At 43.2% G+C, this 22099-nt stretch overlaps 2 protein-coding genes across 3 annotated transcripts; both read right to left on the reverse strand.

Annotated features, from left to right (window-relative positions):
* Positions 1 to 4422: 4422 nt before the first annotated feature.
* Positions 4423 to 5590, reverse strand: LOC133536119 (type-2 ice-structuring protein-like). 2 transcript variants are annotated; one of them, XM_061876453.1, is made up of 7 exons: positions 5522 to 5590; positions 5353 to 5446; positions 5149 to 5264; positions 4945 to 5061; positions 4769 to 4877; positions 4611 to 4685; positions 4423 to 4535 (listed from the first exon to the last, which is right to left on the reverse strand). In XM_061876453.1, the coding sequence occupies exons 1-6, from the start codon at positions 5564 to 5566 to the stop codon at positions 4618 to 4620; spliced, it is 549 nt and encodes a 182-aa protein (XP_061732437.1). In that variant the 5' UTR covers positions 5567 to 5590; the 3' UTR covers positions 4423 to 4535; positions 4611 to 4617. The 2 variants fall into 2 exon arrangements, with proteins under 2 accessions (XP_061732437.1, XP_061732356.1); XM_061876372.1 differs by having other exon boundaries at positions 5353 to 5464; positions 5522 to 5581.
* Positions 5591 to 7493: 1903 nt separating this feature from the next.
* LOC133559215 (myosin heavy chain, embryonic smooth muscle isoform-like) lies at positions 7494 to 9473 on the reverse strand. The gene is given in 1 exon segment (XM_061910802.1): positions 7494 to 9473. A coding segment is annotated over 1 exon segment (1950 nt). The 3' UTR covers positions 7494 to 7523.
* Positions 9474 to 22099: the final 12626 nt, after the last annotated feature.

Here is a 22099-nt window from a genome sequence, read left to right on the forward strand (position 1 = left end):
ATGGCTGTCCACCAACGTTCACCATCCAACTGGACAGAACTAGAGAGGGTCTGACGGGAAGAATGGCAGAGGATCCCCAAATGCAGGTATGAATTACTTGTTGCATCGTTCCCATGGCTGTACTCGCTCAAAAGGGTGCTTGTACTTAATACTGAGCAAAGGCTCTGAATACTTATGACCATGTGATATTTCAGTTTATTTTGAACAAATTTGCAAACATTTTTACAATATTTTTTTTTATGTCGATATGGGGTGCTGAGTGTACATTAAAATTGTATTTTAGCAAATGGTTGCAATGAAACAAAGTGAAACATTTAAAGGAGTCTTAATACTTTACCTACCCTACTTAATACAAATGTCCAGAGAAAACTAAGCTTTTGTTAAGTATCTTGTAAGGTTCAAACTAGGGCTGGGCGATATTGCCTTGTTTTAATATCGCGGTATTTTTTAGGCCATATCGCGATATACGATATATATTACGATATTTTGCCTTGGCCTTAAATGAACACTTGATGCATATAATCACAGCAGTATGATGATTCTATGTGTCTACATTCAAACAATCTTCTTCATACTGCATTCATAAATGCTACTTTTGAACTTTCATGCAGAGAGGGAAATCCCAACTAAGTCAATTGACCAAAACTGTATTTATTAAAGTTATTAAGCAGTGGCACAAACATTCAAGTCCTTTCCAAAACAAAAATTGGAAGATTGTCAGAGATATTCTATGTGTCAAATAAAAATGAGCTGCATAACAGGAAATCAAATAGTATTCGTCATACACTATGTGGTAGGTTACTAAGGTTATCAAATTCTCTTCATTCTCTAGCGAGTGACTTTACAAATAATGCTACATATTAGCAGTAATGCTACTTTTTATAGCAACGCTTTTCCCCCCACACTTGACAAATTACGGTTGTCTGTTCGACATATTCGGCTTCACGGTGGAAGAGGGGTTGGTGCGTTTGCCTCACAATACGAAGGTCCTGCAGTCCTGGGTTCAATCCCAGGCTCGGGATCTTTCTGTGTGGAGTTTCCATGTCCTCCCCGTGAATGCGTGGGTTCTCTCCGGGTACTCCGGCTTCCTCCCACCTCCAAAGACATGAACCTGGGGATAGGTTCAATCAATCAATCAATCAATGTTTACTTATATAGCCCTAAATCACTAGTGTCTCAAAGGGCTGCACAAACCACCACGACATCCTCGGTAGGCCCACATAAGGGCAAGGAAAACTCACACCCAGTGGGACATCGGTGACAATAATGATCCAGTGGGACGTCTGTGACAATAATGACTATGAGAACCTTAGAGAGGAGGAAAGCAATGGATGTCGAGCGGGTCTAACATGATACTGTGAAAGTTCAATCCACAATGGATCCAACACAGTCGCGAGAGTCCAGTCCAAAGCGGATCCAACTCAGCAGCAAGAGTCCCGTTCACAGCGGAGCCAGCAGGAAACCATCCCAAGCGGAGGCGGATCAGCAGCGCAGAGATGTCCCCAGCCGATACACAGGCAAGCAGTACATGGCCACCAGATCGGACCGGACCCCCTCCACAGGGGAGAGTGGGACATAGAAGAAAAAGAAAAGAAACAGCAGATCAACTGGTCTAAAAAGGGAGTCTATTTAAAGGCTACAGTATACAAATGAGTTTTAAGGTGAGACTTAAATGCTTCTACTGAGGTGGCATCTCGAACTGTTACCGGGAGGGCATTCCAGAGTACTGGAGCCCGAACGGAAAACGCTCTATAGCCCGCAGACTTTTTTTGGGCTTTGGGAATCACTAACAAGCCGGAGTCCTTTGAACGCAGATTTCTTGCCGGGACATATGGTACAATACAATCGGCAAGATAGGATGGAGCTAGACCGTGTAGTATTTTATACGTAAGTAGTAAAACCTTAAAGTCACATCTTAAGTGCACAGGAAGCCAGTGCAGGTGAGCCAGTACAGGCGTAATGTGATCAAACTTTCTTGTTCTTGTCAAAAGTCTAGCAGCCGCATTTTGTACCAACTGTAATCTTTTAATGCTAGACATGGGGAGACCCGAAAATAATACGTTACAGTAGTCGAGGCGAGACGTAACAAACGCATGGATAATGATCTCAGCGTCTTTAGTGGACAGAATGGAGCGAATTTTAGCGATATTACGGAGATGAAAGAAGGCCGTTTTAGTAACGCTTTTAATGTGTGCCTCAAAGGAGAGAGTTGGGTCGAAGATAATACCCAGATTCTTTACCGTGTCGCCTTGTTTAATTGTTTGGTTGTCAAATGTTAGAGTTGTATTATTAAATAGAGTTCGGTGTCTAGCAGGACCGATAATCAGCATTTCCGTTTTTTTGGCGTTGAGTTGCAAAAAGTTAGCGGACATCCATTGTTTGATTTCATTAAGACACGCCTCCAGCTGACTACAATCCGGCGTGTTGGTCAGCTTTAGGGGCATGTAGAGTTGGGTGTCATCAGCATAACAGTGAAAGCTAACACCGTATTTGCGTATGATGTCACCTAGCGGCAGCATGTAGATGCTGAAGAGTGCAGGGCCAAGGACCGAACCCTGGGGAACTCCACACGTTACCTTAACGTAGTCCGAGGTCACATTGTTATGGGAGACACACTGCATCCTATCAGTAAGATAAGAGTTAAACCAAGACAGGGCTAAGTCTGACATACCAATTCGTGTTTTGATACGTTCTAATAAAATATTATGATCGACGGTATCGAAAGCAGCGCTAAGATCGAGGAGCAGCAACATAGATGACGCATCAGAATCCATCGTTAGCAATAGATCATTAGTCATTTTTGCGAGGGCTGTCTCCGTCGAGTGATTTGCCCTGAAACCGGATTGAAAGGTTTCACATAGATTGTTAGACGCTAAGTGTTCATTTAACTGCTCCGCAACAATTTTTTCGAGGATTTTTGAAATAAAGGGAAGGTGAGACACCGGTCGGTAGTTTACCATGAGGTCAGGATCGAGGTTAGGTCTTTTAAGAAGAGGTTGATTGGCAACACTAAATTGGCCCCAGTGTGTGAATGTGAGTGGGAATGTTGTCTTTTATCTGTGTTGGCCCTGCGTTGAGGTGGCGACTTGTCCAGGGTGTACACCGCCTTCCGCCCGATTGTAGCTGAGATAAGCCCACCGCGACCCCAAAAGGGAATAAGCGGTAGCAAATGGATGGATGGATGTTTGACATATTCCCACTTGAAGCCGAACCTCCGCCAGACGATGGAAACCCTGCTGTTTTTATTGGGAATTAAGTCTTCCTTCGTTTGTTAGCAGTTCCGCACCATCTTTCTCTCGTTCGGCTAATGTTAGCAGCTAACGTTAGCCACGCCGCTACCTCTCTGTTGGGCGAGGGTGTGTATGTGACGTATGACGTGACAGTTTGTGACGTATGTAAGAATGTGCGCCTGCTTGTCTGTGAGAAGGAGACATAGGAAAGAGCGAGGAGAGCCTGAAGTGTACGCCCGCAGCTAAAAGTCCTGCGTGAGAACATATACTCGAATTTTACGACATAGTCATTTTCTATATCGCACAAAGACAAACCCGCGATGTATCGTATACATCGATATATCGCCCAGCCCTAGTTCAAACACTGATGACATCTATTAAAAAAGACAAGAAGCAAGGAATCAAACAGAGACTGAATTAAATTTGGCTCAGTGAAGAGAAACATCTGGACTGTACTCTTTGTACAATTCCACCACACTCTGATGAAAGATTGTATGCCTCTTCTTTTATTTGGACTTTCCTTGATTACATGGCAACAGCTGTTTCTATGGGAGGGGGTCGTAAACAGCCAACCCCTCTGATTAAAAACAGTTTAAAGAAAAGGTTGGTTCAAAGAAAAGGTCGTAAAAGAGATCAAAGAACAGGTGCCTGGTGGTCAGTCGGGCCCTGCTTCCTCTCCGCTTTATAGTTCTCGGGTCAAGACAAAATCTTTCTGTGGATTACAACACATCAAAGAAACAGAACACCTTCATGTTGCTTCCCACCCTACACAGTGGAGTTTTACAAGCCTTCTTCTTGGTAGGTTCAAAGACAGCTTTTGTCTTCTCAACAGGAACAGGCGGCGGATGATTGCTAACCCTGTGGAGCGTCACAACGGCTGAGATGGCGGCAGAAGGCTGCAGCAGAAACGGGTTTCCCAGTCATCTTGGACTCCATGCCACTGGACCCTGACCCGGACCTGTGAAGGATCGTGTGGTGACTTGAACTAGTCTCCCCACGTTAGACTAAGTCACGCACAGGCATCCTCCATGAAGGGATACCCCCCCTACCAGGATGATCGTCAGACTCGCTTCGAGTGACCGCTGACGACTAGGCCTGTGTCTATTACCTTTTCTGTGCACGTAACGATTGGAGGATGCAGGTCAAAATTAGGTGTGTAAATATTTGTAAAAAAAATAATTTCAAAATGCACTTCTCAATTCCGAATATGTTTATTCCATGTACGAAAGAATGTCTGTGATATATTCTCCAGTTGATAAATATCCATCCATCCGCAGTCTTCTGCCTTCTTGGGTCCAGGTCAGCCTTTTGACATAGCATGATAAAAAAGAGAGTTTGAATATGCACGAGACTGCAACAAAACCGTGTCACTGTACATACCTGCAGTCTAAAGTGGCTTTGCACACACAAAAGGCAGTAGTGTGTTACAGGCGACATCATCCCAGCATTTGCCGACTGTTAACAAAGAGAAAATGTCATCTCTTTTTAACAAATGTAGTTACTGAGATTGATTAAGATCAGATCTTAAGTCTGTCTACTTTGTGAGTTGGTCTGCAGACAGCACTCATCCAGCGTGTCGTCCGGTTTTTGTGGACACCAGAAAGTTCCGGACATGCCCGTACCATCACTCCATAACCAGTTTCCAGCCTGTACACGCGGTGAATCATGTTAGCCTCAAAACACAAAAATGAAATTTAGGGAAAGTTCTTACTACCGTTTGGCAATCTGAGCCTCCAATCCATGCTTCTGCCTGACTCAAGGTCTGAAGGAATTTATGCTCGTCATCCTGGTGTATCGATGCGAGGTTCCCACCCATGGTCTGGCATTGTTTCTGCGGAGGGTAGAGCCAGAGAAACACGTCTCTTACACACCAGACCAACTGAGCAGCTGTCTATGAGCATGAAATAATGATACCAACCTCAGCATTAACCCAGTTCTTGGTGGAGGATTCAAAGTAGAAACACCGTTGGTTGTGTTTTTGCCAGTTGGGTGGACACTGTGACGCAAAAAGCTCGGTATGGTTTGCAGCTGCATCTAGAGTGGACAAACAAGAACCAGTGATTGACTGTCCGTCTGTTTCTGTGTGTCCATCCTGTAGAACATTTGGTCTTTTGCTGCTCACCGTCAGCTGTAGCCAGTGCCACCGTTGCACAAAGAACTAAAGTCACAGTCAGCATCTTGGCCAGGAAGATGGTGCAGAGGTTGAGGACGACGGACTGAGAAACCCAAAAGAGCTGCTGAGTCATCACAATCTGCACGAGAGAGACGACAAAAAGCATGCGAGTACAAACCTGCAGGTGAGAGCTCCTTCTTGCTTCTGTGTAGATAGAGCTCATGAACAAGAGTTGCTCTTATATACTGTCAGTCAACCTTCAAAAGCTGCCCGTTTATTCATTGCAGTGTTTTCTTTCAACTAGACTTTGGGCTCTGTCAACAAATCGACGTGCATCACACTATTTATTATTCCATACAAATATTGAATTGCACTCTTGAACAAAGATGAGATAGACCGTAAATGTTTGTGTGAGCAACACAAAGTACGGAGGGTCACATTTGAGTGATCCAAAGTTCGGACACCCCCGTGTCCGAAAGATACTTTTACAAAAAAAAACATACAAAGTGTAATATATATATATATATATATATGTATATATATATATATATATATATATATATATATATATATATATATTACACTTTGTATGGATGACAAATAAAAGCTATACATATATGTATGCATATATATATATATATATATATATATATATATATATATATATATATATATATATATATATATATATATATAGATATATGTGTGTGTGTGTATGTGTGTGTATAAATGTGTATATATATGTGTGTGTGTATATATATGTATATACATGTGTATATGTGTATATTTAAATGTGTATACATATATGTATATATTTATATATATATGTATATACATATATAAATGTGTACATGTATATGTGTATATATACGTGTATATATATATGTGTGTAAATGTATATGTATGAATATATATGTATAATAATGTGTGTGTACCAATGTGTGTATATATATATCCATATGTGTATACATCTATATATATGTGTGTGTATATGTTCATATATACATATATATATATATATATATATATATATATATATATATATATATATATATATATATATATTTATATATTTATATATTTATATATTTTGTAGTGGCAATCTTCACCTTCAAATGTTCAAATTTATTGTCACTACTCAACAGGTTTGAGGGAGTGATCCTACGCAGCAGCAAACATTGCAATGAAGTGAGGTCCAGTCAGCAATCCAGTTAATTCATATTTATTAATTGACTTGCAGGGTGAATGAAACATACCATGGATTATTGCAGTGATATTGTGTTATATGTTCTCCTGTCTTTCCTGCCTGTTGCTGTCTGCTGTTGGTAAGAACGGTTTGTGCTCCCACACCTGAGTCCTTCCTGCCCTGGCTCACCTGTGCTCCTATATATGCATTCCCCCCTGCACTGCTCAACCAAAAAGTCCGCCACCTACTGACAAAAGGAAGTAATGCCACCTCAAAATAAGGATGCCTTAAATGGCTCTTACACACCAGCCCTAAATGTTTACACTGTAACAATTACTTGAAAGGGAGCCATTCAAATTCACTTTTACACGATTCTTCTTCACAGTTTTTTTTTTTTTTTCATAATTTCAAAATAAAAATATGTTGGCATTTATAGTTCATTAATCTTGAATCTTCCTTCATCTTCAATTTCAGTCTTTTGGAGGAGACATATCTTGGTTATTGGTCTTTCCAGTATGTTGTTTTTGGTCTTTAGTCGAACTGTGCGTACAAGACCTTTTGCATCAGGAATAGTTTCCAGTATCCTCCCCAATAACCAGGATCCTAATGGGGCAGTGGAATCGACCACCACCACAATGTCACCAGGGGCAAAACTTCTCTTGGCTCTGGTCCATCGCTAACGTTCTTGGATTAAAGGTAAGTATTCTTTTGTCCATCGTTTCCAAAAGAGATCTGCCATGTATTGTACTTGTTTCCATCTACGTTTGATGTACAGATCCTCGTTTTACAAAGAGTCCAGGTGGCAATATTGGTTTTTCTTAGTTTTTTTTTTCAAATTTCGTTGTTTTTTTTTTTTCATATTTTAAAAATAAAAATATGTTGGCATTTATAGTTCATTAATCTTGAATCTTCATTATGTAGACAAGATTTGGGTTGGTCGGATGCTAAAAAACAAAAGCAAAAAAAAAAAACAATTAAGTGGCATGGCAGGTCTTTACCTGGGCTCAGGGGTCTCGGTCTTGGGCTCGGCCTCCTCGTCACTTTCCACGCCAATGCGGGTCACAATGCGAAGCATAGTGAAAGGGAGGTCGCCACGCCTCAGCTTGCTCTTGAGGGTGCTGACTTCACAAGTCATGGCGTCTGCTGACTCTGTGGCATCCTCCAGCTCCCTCTGCATCTTCCTTCGGTAGGCGTTTGCCCTCTGAGCCTCCTCCTCGGTCTCCTCCAGCTGCCGCTTCAGCTGCTTCACGCGAGAGTTCAACTTGTATGCCTGGTCTTTGTACTGCTCGGTGTTGGGTCTCTCATCATCCACCTGCAGAACCAGCTCTTTCAGTTTTTTCTCAGTTCGCCACACAAGCTTGTTGGCACCTTGCCGCTCCCTGGTCTCGATGTCCAGCTGATCCTCTAGCTGAGCAAACTTGGCCTCAAGGGCGGCCATGTTGGCCTTGTACTTGGACTTCACCGCTCCTTCCAGCTCCTGCAGCTTGAGCTTCAGCTCCTTGTTCTGACGCTCCAGCTGGGCGCGGGTGCATTCCACGCGCTTAAAGGAGCTGCGTTCTGAGGTCAGCTCCACGTTCATTTGATCAGTCTGCTGCATGGACTTCTTCAGCCTGTCGTTAACCAGCTCCGTGTTGCACTGCTCCTCCTCCAGCTCCTCTTCCAGCTGAGCGATAAGTGCCTCCAAACGTCTCCTCGCCTTTGCGATTTGAGCATTCTTGGTGGCCTGATTGTTCATCTCATCCTGCAACTGGTCTCTCTCCAGCTGAGCTTGTCGCTTGGCCCGTTCTGCAGCAGCCATCTCCTCCTGCATTTGGAGCATATCAGCTTCCATGCCCTTTAACTTCTTCTCAGACTCCTTACTCTGGGCCAGAATTTCTTCTTGAGACATGCGAGTGTCATCCAGTTCCCCGATAAGTTCTTTCATCTGGGCCTGCTGTTTCTACAGTTGTTTGAGGGCTTCCTCACGGTGCTTGTTGGCCATGTCGATGCCCGCCTCCAGTTCCTTCAAGTCCAGCTCCAGTTTTTTACATTTAACAGCGGCACCAGAACGCTGCTTGCGCTCATCTTCCAGCTCCATTTCCATTTCACGGACCTGCTTGATCAAAGACCTCTTCTTTTCCTCACCCATTTCGTCACGTCCGGACAGGTCCCGTTCATACTGGGCCTTCATGGCCTGCATTTTGACCTTCAGACGCAGCTTGGCATCTTCCGTGGCCTGCAACTCATCCTCTAGTTCCTCAAGCTGTGTTTTCATCTCCTCCAGCTGCTGATCCATGGCACGCTTGGACTTCTCCAGCTCGTGCACGCTCTTTCCAACATCATCTTTGGATGACACCAGATCCTCCATTTCAGCCCAAAGCAGTTTGTTGTTGCGGTCCACCTCGTCTTTTAGTTCCATCAGAGTTTCCAGCTCGCGGGTCAAACACAGTGTACGGGTCTCTTTCTCACGGGCCTCGGCTTCAGCCCGATCTCGCTCCTCTGCATAGCGTGCATATATGTTTTTCTCTTCCGCCAGCATCTGGTCAAACTTCTGCTTCTTCTCCAGATTGGTGACAGTTAGTCGAAGTTGGTCGTGATCTATCACCATGTCGTCCAACTCTTGCTGGAGACGTCTCTTGCTTTTCTCCATCTTGTCGTAGGCAAAGCATTTCTCCTCCAGGTTTAGAATAGATATTCTATTGACATCAGCAACAGGGCAGCCATTATGCCTGCTGGTGTCATCTCCTATTAAAGGACCATAAATGACCCATCCCAATAGGGTCCTCACTGCGTATGGCCCGTCCTCCTGGCTATTGACCACCTCCCAGGGTTCCAGTACCTTAGAGGCATTCGTGCCAATGAGGAGGTTGATGTCAGAGTCAATTTCAGGTAATTTGATATTGTTTAGATATGGCCAGTGTTTCAAATCCTGCTGTTTTGGAATATTGTGTGGTGAAACAGGCATGGTTTTGTGTGTAAATACATCAGGCAATTGAATAAAGTCATTTGTGTTTATCCTGGCTATTTTCAGTCCAGTGATGTGGTAGCTGGTTTCGGGTTTCACTTGATTTATGGTTTTGAGAAGGATGGTTTTTGTTTTGTCCTGTAATGTTCAGTCTTTGCATCAGTTTTTCTGTGCAGAATGTGGAGGTGCTTCCATGATCCAAGAATGCATATGTTTGTAACAGTGTCTCCCTTGTTGCTTTTGACTTGTACAGGTACAATGGAGTAGCTGGAGGGGTCATCCCCGGCCCCAATATGACCACAAGTATGCTTGGGAGGTGGGACAACAGCATTGATTCCGATTGATTTGGTTTGTGTTTGTTCTGTCTTTTCAATGTGGAGTATCTGTGGATGTTGTTGTTTACAGATTTCACATAATAGACGATTTCTGCAGTCTCGACTTAAATGTCCTATTTTCAGACAGCCAAAACAGACTCCTTTTTCCTTTAAGAAGTTTATTTTTTCTTTCTGCTTCTTCCTCTTGAATTGTGGAAAGCACTCCAGTCTGTGATCACTCTTCTTACAGAACAGACAACTTTGAGATTTGACAGTCACATTCCTTTTTCCTTCATTTGACTCCACAGTTTCTATGGGTATTAATGTTGTTGCAAAGCTGCTTCTTGGACTTGAATTTACTCTTGGCATAGGGACGGATGAGGGTTTGACAGTTGATTGCTTAGTGTCCTGAATGTTACCAAACAGTGGATCAGAAAGTATTTTGACTTGTTTTTCAATAAAATTTACAAGGTCTGGGAAAATGGCACGATGGCTTTGCTTCTCTTGTAGGTCACAGGCCTTGTTCCTCCACTGCTCTCTGAGCTTGTATGGAAGCTTTAGGATGATGGTCCTCATATTAGAAACAACATTCATTTCTTCCATATAGGGCAGACTTCCCATTGCATTGGAACAACTTCTGAGGAATAGAGAGAATGCTCCCAATCCTTTTGAATCCTCCAATTTAATTGTTCCCCAGGAAAACGCCTTTTTCATATATACTGTTGCAATATGATATTCATTTCCAAAATGTTCTTTGAGTAGCTGTCTTGCCTTCTGGTAGGCCTAGGACAGAGGCAAATGTTGGCAACTTTGAACCAGCTCTTTTGGATGCCCTCTAGTATATTGTTCCAGGTAATGCAAACAGTCATAGGTGTCACACCTTTTCTCCACTCCATATTCAAATGCCCTTATAAAGGTTTCATACTGAAACGGATCTCCATCAAACACAGGTACGTCTCTTGATGGTAAAGAGGAATGGACATTCTGCTTAACCAATAAGGCATTGAAATCATGTTGTCCTTTTAGTAAATCAAGAATGTGATCTTGTTTGATGGCATTTGTGACAGGGGATGTAGTTTGAACTGTATGACCTTTAACATCATCTTTTTTCACATGAGCGTGATTACTTTGCCCAGTTGTATTCGACACATTTTACATTTGCATAGTTGATTTTGATACATTGTCAGTTTGCATTAAAGAGAGAGCATCCTGTCTTGGAGTCATGTAATGAGTTTTGGTGTACTTTTCATATATGAATTGTTTTGGCTTCACAACCTGTGTGTCAAAGAGAGGCATTGTTTTCTTTGGAGCAGCAGCTCCCTTGTGTGATTCAGAGCTCATTCTTGACACTCTTGATCCTTCCCTAGATCCCATGGTTGCAAAAACTTACTCCCTTGCATTTGCTGCTGCCAGCTTGGTTTCCAATTCCAACTTTTCCTTTTCCATTTTGAGTTGTTCCTGTTGTTTTGCGAATTGTTCCTGTTGTTTTGTGAATTGTTCCTGTCGAATTCTTTGTTGTGATTCAATCTGATGTTTTTTCTCCAATGCAGCAACCTCTGCCATTAGAGTTGCCTTTTCGGCCTGGGCTCGTATGAGAGCAGATGAGGTAGAAGAGGTTCTTGATGTTATGAAGTTGCGTGTGATTGAGAAATTCGATGCACTGTCCTGGGCTCCAATATCAGAAAGTGTAACACATAAATGTTCATCATGGGCAAGTGGGACATACATTTCATCTTGGAATTGCGTTTCAAGTGAGCCATGTGTTTGAGAAGGATGCAATTGTGACTCCTCTCCCACAGGGGCAGTGTCATGTGTGGTTAGCTTTTTCACTTCTGATAACCGTTCATGCACAAGTTTTATGAAACCTTCTAGTATCTTAATCTTTTTTTGAAACTAGTCATTTTTTTCTATCCAGTTCCTCTTCAGGCAATGGTAAGGCAATCAATGAGAAATGATTCTCCCTTGCCTCTCCACACAAATGAATCAATTTATCCAAGTAACCACTTACAGCATTTGCATTTTCATCATTTTCATTTAAATGCATGAGTTGTTTCATTGTGTCCCTTATTTTAGCAGCTTTTTTAACACATGCTCCTATTGCATTACGATAATTGTCAACTTTGATTTCCAAGCCTTTGGCAGTATACTTTATGGCTCTTTTTTCCTTTTCAGCATATTGTACATTTTCCCTTTCAGGATCCACATTTTTGCCACCTTGTGGCTGTACATCATCTTTGCCACCAGACATAATCGGCAAAGTATCTTCCTTTTGCTGCTTTCAGCTCCAAACAACTCACCCTATAGAGCTGGCAGGTGTTTCCAATCACCCTGGCTGATGAGCAAAGCGTGGCCGTGGCACAACTCGTCCTCTTGCGGCTTTTTGGTGTCCTTCAGTGTTCTTCTTGTTGTCCTTTTCACTGGAAGAGCACCGTTCTTACTTGAGCTGTAGTGGCAATCTTCACCTTCAAATGTTCAAATTTATTGTCACTACTCAACAGGTTTGAGGGAGTGATCCTACGCAGCAGCAAACGTTGCAATGAAGTGAGGTCCAGTCAGAAATCCAGTTAATTCATATTTATTAACTTGCAGGGTGAATGAAACATACCATGGATTATTGTAGTGACATTGTGTTATATGTTCTCCTGTCTTTCCTGCCTGTTGCTGTTGTCTGCTGTTGTTGTCGGCTGTTGGTAAGAACGGTTTGTGCTCCCACACCTGAGTCCCCCTAATCAGCTCACCTGTGCTCCTGTATATACATTCCCCCTGCACTGCTCAACCAAAAAGCCCGCCACCTACTGACAAAAGAAAGTAATTGCCAACACAAAAATAAGGATGCCTTAAATGGCTCCTACACACATATATATATATATATATATATATATATATATATATATATTTATATATATATATATATGTGTGTGTGTGTGTGTGTGTATAAATATTTATGTGATGCGATGAGGTGGCGACTTGTCCAGGGTGTACCCCGCCTTCCGCCCGATTGTAGCTGTGATAGGCGCCAGCGCCCCCCGCGACCCCAAAAGGGAATAAGCGGTAGAAAATGGATGGATGGATATATATATATATATATATATATATATATATATATGTATATATATATATATATATATATATGTATATATATATATATATATATATATATATATATATATATATATATATATATATATCAGGGTGTCCCACGATTCGATTCAATATCGATTCTTGGGGTCACGATTCGAAAATATGTATCGATTTTTTCGATCTGATTCGATTCTCGATTCGAAAACGATATTTTTCCGATTCAAAACGATTCTGTATTCATTCAATACATAGGATTTCAGCAGGATCTACCCCAGTCTGCTGACACGCTAGCAGAGTAGTAGATTTAAAAAAAATAGCTCTTATAATTGTAAAGGACAATGTTTTATCAACTGATTGCAATAATGTAAATTTGTTTTAACTATTAAACGAACCAAAAATATGACTTATTTTAGGATGTGAAATTATTGGACACAGTGTGCTGTCAAGCTTATGAGATGCGATGCAAGTGTAAGCCACTCTGACACTATTGTTTTTATTATTTTTATAAATGTCTAGGCCCTGCGATGAGGTGGCGACTTGTCCAGGGTGTACCCCGCCTTCCGCCCGATTGTAGCTGAGATAGGTGCCAGCGCCCCCCGCGACCCCTAAAGGGAATAAGCGGTAGAAAATGGATGGATGGATGGATATAAATGTCTAATGATAATGCCAGTGAGGGATTTTTAATTACTGCTATGCTGAAATTATAACTAATATTGATACTGTTGTTGATAATATTCATTTTTGTTTCACTACTTTTTGGTTTGTTCTGTGTCGTGTTTGTGTCTCCTCTAAATTGCTCTGTTTACTGCAGTTCTGAGTGTTGCTGGTTGCTGGGTCAGGTTTGGTTTTGGAAATTGATTGCATTGTTATGGTATTGCTGTGTATTGTTTTGTTTGATTGATAAAAAAATGAAATAAATTTAATTAAAAAAAAAAAGATTTTTTAAAAATGAGAATCGATTCTGAATCGCACAACGTAAACGATTCGATTCGTATTCGAATCAATTTTTTCTAATACCCCTAATTTATATATATATATATATATACATATATATATATATATATATATATATATGTATGTGTGTGTGTGTGTGTATATATATATATGTGTGTATGTGTTATGCAACATGAAGGAGTTTAAAGTTGACCGGTGCATGAAGCCTACACACTTTGGTCAAATCACACACTTACAGCTGCATCACTTTTCGGATGCCAGTGAGAGTGGCTACGGAACCGTCTCTTATTTAAGACTGGAAAACAAAAACAAAGAAGTGCATGTTGCATTCATCATCGGAAAATTAAGAGTGGCACCATTAAAACTAATGACAATTCCCAGAATGGAGCTGGCTGCAGCTGTCCACGCTGTCAAAGTTGACACAATGCTGCGAAAGGACCTACAGTTAAAACTGGAGAAATCTTTTTTCTGGACGGATAGCACAAAAGTGCTTAAAATACATAAGCAACGAAACCAAACGCTTTAAAATATTTGTAGCAAACAGTCTCTTTTGTAGGGGATGCCACCGACATATCATAATGGAGATATGTGAGCACAAAGGAAAACCCTGCAGATGGAGCATCAAGAGGGCTGACAGCAGATCGCTTCCTAGGCTACAAAAAATGGATAAGACGAACAGATTTTCTCTGGAAAGCAAGCCAAGAATGACCAATCTTGCAAGTTGAATCCAAAATCTCTGTTGATGATCCAGAAATCAAACCTGGAATCACAGTAGATGCCATTGTCAAAATTCAGTTGAACCCAACTAACTATTTAATCTACTACTTCTCTTCCTGGATGAGACTGAAGATTGCAATAGCCTGGCTTTTAAAAGTAAAGACCGTAATCTTGCAACTGACTAGGAAAAGAAAAGAAGTTCAAACTGCTGTGAGTAGTGTTGAAAATGATTCTGTCAAATTAAAGAAGAAGATTGAAGAGGAGATGCAAGTATTTAAACCCACACTTCATGGACAGGGTTTATCTCCCCAAGATCTAATCCAAGCAGAGAATGCAGTAATCTCATTCGGTCAAAGTTAAAGATTTCAAGGGAAAATGTCTGTTCTAAAGACTGATAAAAATGTCAAACGAAACAGTCATTTGTACAAATTGGATCCAGTGCTGGAGGATGGACTTCTCAGAGTAGGTGGTCGCCTGAATAGGCTAGCAATGCCTGAAGAAATCAAACATCCGATTATTCTCTCTAAGGACCTCCACATATCCACTCTACTATTATGCCACATCCATAAGCAACTCGGACATGCAGGAAGAAATTACATGCTGTCTTGTCTCCGCAAAAAATATTGGATCATCACAGCAGATTCTGCTGCAAGAAAAGTCATAAATGACTGTATTGTGTGTAAACGACAGAGGAGTAATGTCAGAGAGCAAAAAATGCCAGACTTACCTTTGGAAAGAATTCAACCAGACAAACCTCCATTCACGGATGTAGGAGTGGACTACTTCGGTCCTATAGAAATCAAAAGAGGACAAAGTCTTGTTGAAAGGTATGGTGTAATTTTCACCTGCATGGCAAGCAGGGCAGTACACCTGGAAGATGCACACACACTTGACACAGACTCCTGTATCCATGCATTAAGGAGATTCATCTGTGGAAGAGGTCAAGTTTCATCTCTGAGATCGGACAATGGTACAAACTTTGTTGGAGCGGAAAAAGAATTGAAGAAAGCATTGAACAGCTTGAATCAGGATAAAATCCAGAACGCTAAACTACAGCAAGGTACAGAGTGGAACTTTAACCCCCCTGCAGCATCCCATCACCGTGGTGTATGGGAACGACTAATCCGCTTAATACGGAGTGTATTGCGCTCTGTTCTTCATCAACAAGTAGTTGATGATGAAGGATTGCAAACTTTAATGTGTGAGGTTGAAGCAATCTTAAAAGACCGACCCATAACTAAATCCTCTGATGACCCCATGGACCTGGAAGCGCTGACCCCAAACCATCTTCTTTTGTAAAAAACAATCCAATATTGCCACCTGGACTCTTTGTAAAACGAGGATCTGTACATCAAACGTAGATGGAAACAAGTACAATACATGGCAGATCTCTTTTGGAAACGATGGACAAAATAATACTTACCTTTAATCCAAGAACGTCAGCGATGGACCAGAGCCAAGAGAAGTTTTTCCCCAGGTGACATTGTGGTGGTGGTCGATTCCACTGCCCCACGAGGATCCCGGTTACTGAGGAGGATACCGGAAACTATTCCTGATGCAAAAGGTCTTGTACGCACAGTTCGACTAAAGATCATCATAGGCATCCGTCCGTCAGTAGTGATGATGGGTTGCGTCTGGGGGAGTTCATTCTTTCTTGCAGCGGCCGCTGTGGCTGTACAGCCCCAGTCTGGAGTGACAATCTCTGGTGCAGTTGGCGCAGAGGTATGGGGAGGGTTCTGACACAGGAGCAGGTCCCGCGTAACGCAGTTTCCGATTTAGTCTCCTCGCCTGCATCAGGGAGATATGCTTTTCCTCGGCACGGCGGGTCCCTGTGGCAACAGTCTGCCTCCAAATGTTGCGGTCTTTTGCAGCTTCCTCCCAGTTCCTGTTGTCGATCTCTGCCAGTTTCATGTCACGTTTGCACACGTCCTTGAAACGCAGTCAGGGGCGAACAAGGAGTCTGGAGCCTGTTGACAATTCGCCGTACAGGACAGCTCTGGGGAGCCGGCTGGGGTTCATCCTGTGGACATGGCCAAGCCATCTCAGGAAGCGTTGGCTGAGCATGGTGAACAGGCTGGTGGAGTGAGCATGATCTAGGACTTCCATCTTGGGAACTTTGTCCTGCCATGGGATTCCTAGGATGCGGCAAAGACAGCGCAGGTGGAAGCTGTTTAGCTTTTCCTCATGTCTGGTGTAGGTGGTCCAGGCCTCGCTGCCATACATCAGTGTGCTAATGACGCAGGCTTGGTAGACCTGGAGTTTAGTGCGCGTGGATAGCTGGTTGTTCGACCATACTCTTTTGGACAGCCTGGCCATCACTGTGTCAGCTTTCGCAAGCCGGATGGCACGTTCTGTGTCGAGTGACAAGTCACTGGAGATTGCGGATCCAAGGAATGTAAAGGTGTTGACACATTTCAGAGTTTGATTGTCGACGGAGATGGAGAGTGGAGTTTCAGCATCTTGGCCCATGACATTGGTCTTCTTTAGATTGATGGTGAGACCAAACTCTTTACAGGCAGATGAAAGCCTGTCCATCAGCCTCTGGAGCCTGGACTCGGTGTGGGATGCTAGAGCTGCATCATCAGCAAAAAGCATTTCCCTCAGGAGGACACTGGTCACCTTAGTCTTGGAGCGCAAACGGGCAAGGTTGAAAAGTTTCCCATCAGCTCTTGTGTGTAGGAGGACACCTTCAGAACATGTGCCGAATGCAGCAGACAGAACGAGGGAGAAGAAAATTCCAAAGAGGGTTGGCGCAAAAACGCAGCCCTGATTTACGCTGCTGCGGATTGGAAAGGCCTCTTATGTTCCTCCTTCCCAACAAACGGAACCCTGTGTGTTTTCGTGGAATGATCTTATGACGGCGAGGAGTTTTGGGGGGCAGCTGATCTTTGCAAGCAGCTTGAAAAGACCATCTCTGCTGACAAGGTTGAATGCTTTAGTGAGATCGACAAAGGCGAGATATAAGGGTCTCCTCTGTTCCCAGCACTTCTCCTGCAGCTGCCGAAGGGTGAAAATCATGTCCACTGTGGATCTTGCTGCCCTAAAGCCACATTGTGACTCAGGGTAGACACATTCTGCAATAAGGTGGAATCTAGCAAGGGCGACACGAGCGAAGACTTTCCCCACAATGTTAAGCAGGGAGATGCCGCGGTAATTATTACAGTCACTACAGTCTCCCTTGTTCTTATACAGTGTGACAATCTTGGAGTCACGCAGATCCTGGGGGACGGCTCCATCTTTCCAACAGAGGCAGAGGAGATGGTGAAGGTGCGGCAGTAACGAAGGTTTCCCAACTTTAATGACTCAGGTGTTATCCCGTCAGCACCTGGGGCCTTGCCGCATGAAAGGTTGTCAATAGCTTTGCTGAGCTCTTCCTGCGTGGGTTCCTTGTCGAGCTCCATCATAACAGGCAGGTTTGCAACTCCATTCAGACCCGCCTCTGACACAATGCTCTCAGTGGCATAAAACTCTGTATAGTGTTCGGCCCATCTGCTTGTTGCGGTCAGTGATCACTTCACCAGACTTGGCTTTTAGTGGTGCTGTTTTCTTGACGGACGGGCCGGTTGCTTGCTTTATCCACTCATACATGCCCCTGATATCTCCCGTGTATGAGGCCCTTTGTATGTTTGAGGAGAGCTAGAACCAGTAATTGTTGGCACAGCTACGTGCCATTCTCTGGGCTTCGCTCTTTGCATTTCTCAAGCCGTCAAGGTTCCTCTGTGAGGGGTTTCCCTTGTGCTTGAGGAAAGCGGTACGCTTTGCCTCTCTAACTGGCTCCATCACAGCAGCACTAGCCTCAAACCAGTCTGCATTTCTTCTCGTTCTCTTCCCGTATGTTGCAATGGCTTGGTTGTAGATGGTATCACGCAAGCAATTCCATTTGTCCACAGCACTTTGCCTGATTGATGGTCCACAGAATGCTTGGTCAAGGGAGGTGAGGAAGCGTTGTGTGACAGCTGGGTTTGTATAACGGCTGGCATTGATTCGTTGACGGGCCTTCTGCTTGGTGTGATTGATCGGTTTTGGTCGAAGCTTGACCTTGCTGAGGACTAGTGAATGGTCCGTGTCGCAGTCAGCACTGTGAAATGTCCTTGTGAGAAGTACGCTGTTAAGGGCCTCTCGCCTTGTCATGATGAGGTCGAGCTTGTGCCAATGTTTAGATCTGGGGTGTCTCCAGGATACCCGGTGCAGAAGCTTAGTCTGGAAGAAGGTGTTCGTGATGCAGAGCTTGTGGTAGCTGCACAGCTCTAGCAGACGTTGTCCATTTTCGTTCATACTACCCATTTCAAAGTGACCAAAGCAGTCTGGCCAGGATTTGTGGTCAGCATCTACCCTGGCATTGAAGTCTACTAGAAGTAGCAGATGCTCATTTTTCGGATGGTGTTGACAGCCGCGTCTAGCTCCTCGTAGAACTTGTCTTTTGGCTCTGGTGGTGAGTCGAGGGTCGGGGCATAAGCACACAACAGGTTTGCTGGTCCGCTGCTGGTAGAAAGGTGGATTACAAGAATCTGCTCAAACCCTCCTGTCGGTGGGTCCATCATGGGAAGCAGAGTGTTATTCACTGCAAATCCCACACCACGCCGTCCCACACAGGGATGGCGTGGCGCAGTGGGGAGAGTGGCCGTGCGCAACCCGAGCGTCCCTGGCTCAATTCCCACCTAGTACCAACCTCGTCATGTCCGTTGTGTCCTGAGCAAGACACTTCACCCTTGCTCCTGATGGGTGCTGGGTAGCGCCTTGCATGGCAGTTCCCTCCATCAGTGTGTGAATGTGTGTGTGAATGGGTAAATGTGGAAGTAGTGTCAAAGCGCTTTGAGTACCTTGAAGGTAGAAAAGCGCTATACAAGTGCAACCCATTTATTTATTTATATTCCCGGGATTTCCCTGCACTCTTTCCCAGCCGGAGGAAAGTATAGTGCTTTTCCTTCAGAGAGCCAAAGTCAGCAAGATGTGTCTCTTGGAGCGCAGCAATGTCGACATTAAGTGGATGGAGCTCACGGTCAATGATAGCTGTCTTGCGCGAGTCGCCAATGAGATCAGGGTTGTCCCTGAGCCCTGTGCGCATTGTTCTGACATTCTAGCTTGATACTCGAAGAGCTGGTATCTTCATTTTCTTTCTCACAGTTTTCCCTTTTTTTCTGATCATCTTTGGTGCAATTGTTGACGTTTGCTAGTCGCGCTTTACCCTATTCCCCGCCAGGCGGGTTGGCACCTATTTAACCGGAAGCTTCCCGGCTTGAGGCGGGCGGTGGCCAATCATTAGTCAATGATTCCTCCCACCGTCGAAGCTGGCGCCAATCGGGTGGAACTTAAGACTGCCAGCTTCCGTGTTGTTTCCTCCCTTTTAGGGGGAGCCTGGAGTGAAATCTCTGTGGCGCAAGCCTGGGCAGAAAGTATGGAGATCTTGGGTTGCCCTGACATCAAGATCCCCCTATCGGCCGTGTCAATGTGGCCCAGAAGAAAGCAAGGCAATACATCTGGCATCGGCTTGGCTGCAGGAGCTGCCGGCGGGGGGTCAGGTGGAGGTGGATGAGAGCTATTTGACCCATAGATGGGGCAGTGGTTGGCGGAGGCCATGGCGTGTCCACACACCGGTGGAACTGCACACCTCGCCTCTGGGGCCCACTGCTGCTCCGAGATCCCCTACAGTTTAGCCTGAGACCGCGAGGTCCCAGTTACCGTTTGTGGCTGCGCGGAGGCACTGTAGGAGTCTTGGTGGTGGAGAGGCTGTGTACTGGCAAGAGGAGGCTTACACGCTCGGCTCTTCTTTTCACCCCACGTAAGGAGGGCTAGCCGGTGGCAGTAGCTGAAAGCAGACAGTAGCAGGCAGAAGCAACATGCAACATGCAAAATGCAACATGCGCTAACTACAAGCACTTCTACGCAGTGCTACTGCGCTGATGCATCACACACACCCTGTTTTACAAACAGCACACACGTTCGACTAAAGACCAAAACAACATACTGGAAAGACCTATAACCAAGATATGTCTCCTCCAAAAGACTGAAATTGAAGATTGATGAAGATTCAAGATTAATTAACGATAAATGCAAACATATTTTTATTTTGAAATTACGGAAAAAAAAGAAATGTGAAAAAAATAAAAACTGAGAAGAAGAATCATGTAAAAGTGAATTTGAATGGCTCCCTTTCAAGTAATTGTTACAGTGTGAACAATTAGGGCTGGTGTGTAGGAGCCATTTTAGGCATCCTTATTTTGAGTTGGCATTACTTTCTTTTGTCACTGGGTGGCGGGCTTTTTGATTGAGCAGTGCAGGGGGGAATGCATATATAGGAGCACAGGTGAGCCAGGGCAGGAAGGACTCAGGTGTGGGAGCACAAACCGTTCTTACCAACAGCAGACAGCAACAGGCAGGAAAGACAGGAGAACATATAACACAATATCACTGCAATAATCCATGGTATGTTTCATTCACCCTGCAAGTTTGTTAATAAATATGCATAAACTGGATTTCCGATTGGACCTCACTTCATTTGCAAGGTTTGCTACTGCATAGGAGCACTCCCTCAAACCTGTTGAGTAATGACAATAAATTTGAACAATTGAAGGTGAAGATAGCCATTATAGAAGGCATCAAAACTATGAATGAACACATGTGGAGTTATGTACTGAACAAAAAAAGGTAAAATAACTGAAAACATGCTTTATGTTCACGTCTATTCAAAATAGCCACCCTTTACTCTCATTACTTGTTTGCACACTCTTGGCATTCTCTCAATGAGCTTCAAGCACACCTGTAAAGTGAAAACCATTTCAGGTGACTACCTCTTGAAGCTCATCGGGAGAATGCTATATATATATATATGTATATATATATATATGTATATATATATATATATATATATATATATATATATATATATGTATATATATATATATATGTGTATATGTATATATATATATATATATATATATATATATACTTAATACAAATGTCCAGAAAAAACTAAGCTTTTGTTAAGTATCTTGTAAGGTTCAAACTAGGGCTGGGCGATATTGCCTTTTTTTAATATCGCGGTATTTTTAGGCCATATCGCGATATAGGATATATATCACGATATTTTGCCTTGGCCTTGAATGAACACTTGATGCATATAATCACAGCAGTATGATGATTCTATGTGTCTACATTCAAACATTCTTCTTCATGCTGCATTCATATATGCTAATTTTAAACTTTCATGCAGAGAGGGAAAACTCAACTAAGTCAATTGACCAAAACTGTATTTATTAAAGTTATTAAGCAGTGGCACAAACATTCAAGTCCTTTCCAAAACAAAAATTGCAAGATTGTCAGAGAAATTTTATGTGTCAAATGAAAATGAGCTGCATAACAGGAAATCAAATAGTATTCGTCATTCACTATGTATATAATTTTGCCCGTCACCTCAAAAGGGGAGGGGGTGTCACACTAATATACAACGAAAACTTTAACTTTAGTCCTAACTTAAATAATAAATATAAATCGTTTGAGGTGCTTTCTATGAAGTCTGCCACACCTCTGCCTCTGTGCCTGGCCGTTATCTACCGCCCCCCA

Source organism: Nerophis ophidion, linkage group LG01 (genome assembly GCF_033978795.1).
Source record: "Nerophis ophidion isolate RoL-2023_Sa linkage group LG01, RoL_Noph_v1.0, whole genome shotgun sequence".
NCBI lineage: Eukaryota > Metazoa > Chordata > Actinopteri > Syngnathiformes > Syngnathidae > Nerophis > Nerophis ophidion.

Excerpts from the sequence above, each read along its gene's own strand:
- LOC133536119 (XM_061876372.1), bottom strand. The coding sequence starts at position 5,566 with ATGAGCTCTATCTACACAGAAGCAAGAAGGAGCTCTCACCTGCAG. Across the intron at positions 5,465-5,521 it reads GAAGGAGCTCTCACCTGCAG|CTCTTTTGGGTTTCTCAGTC; the intron begins GTTTGTACTCGC and ends ATGACTCAGCAG. Across the intron at positions 5,062-5,148 it reads AGAACTGGGTTAATGCTGAG|AAACAATGCCAGACCATGGG; the intron begins GTTGGTATCATT and ends TACCCTCCGCAG.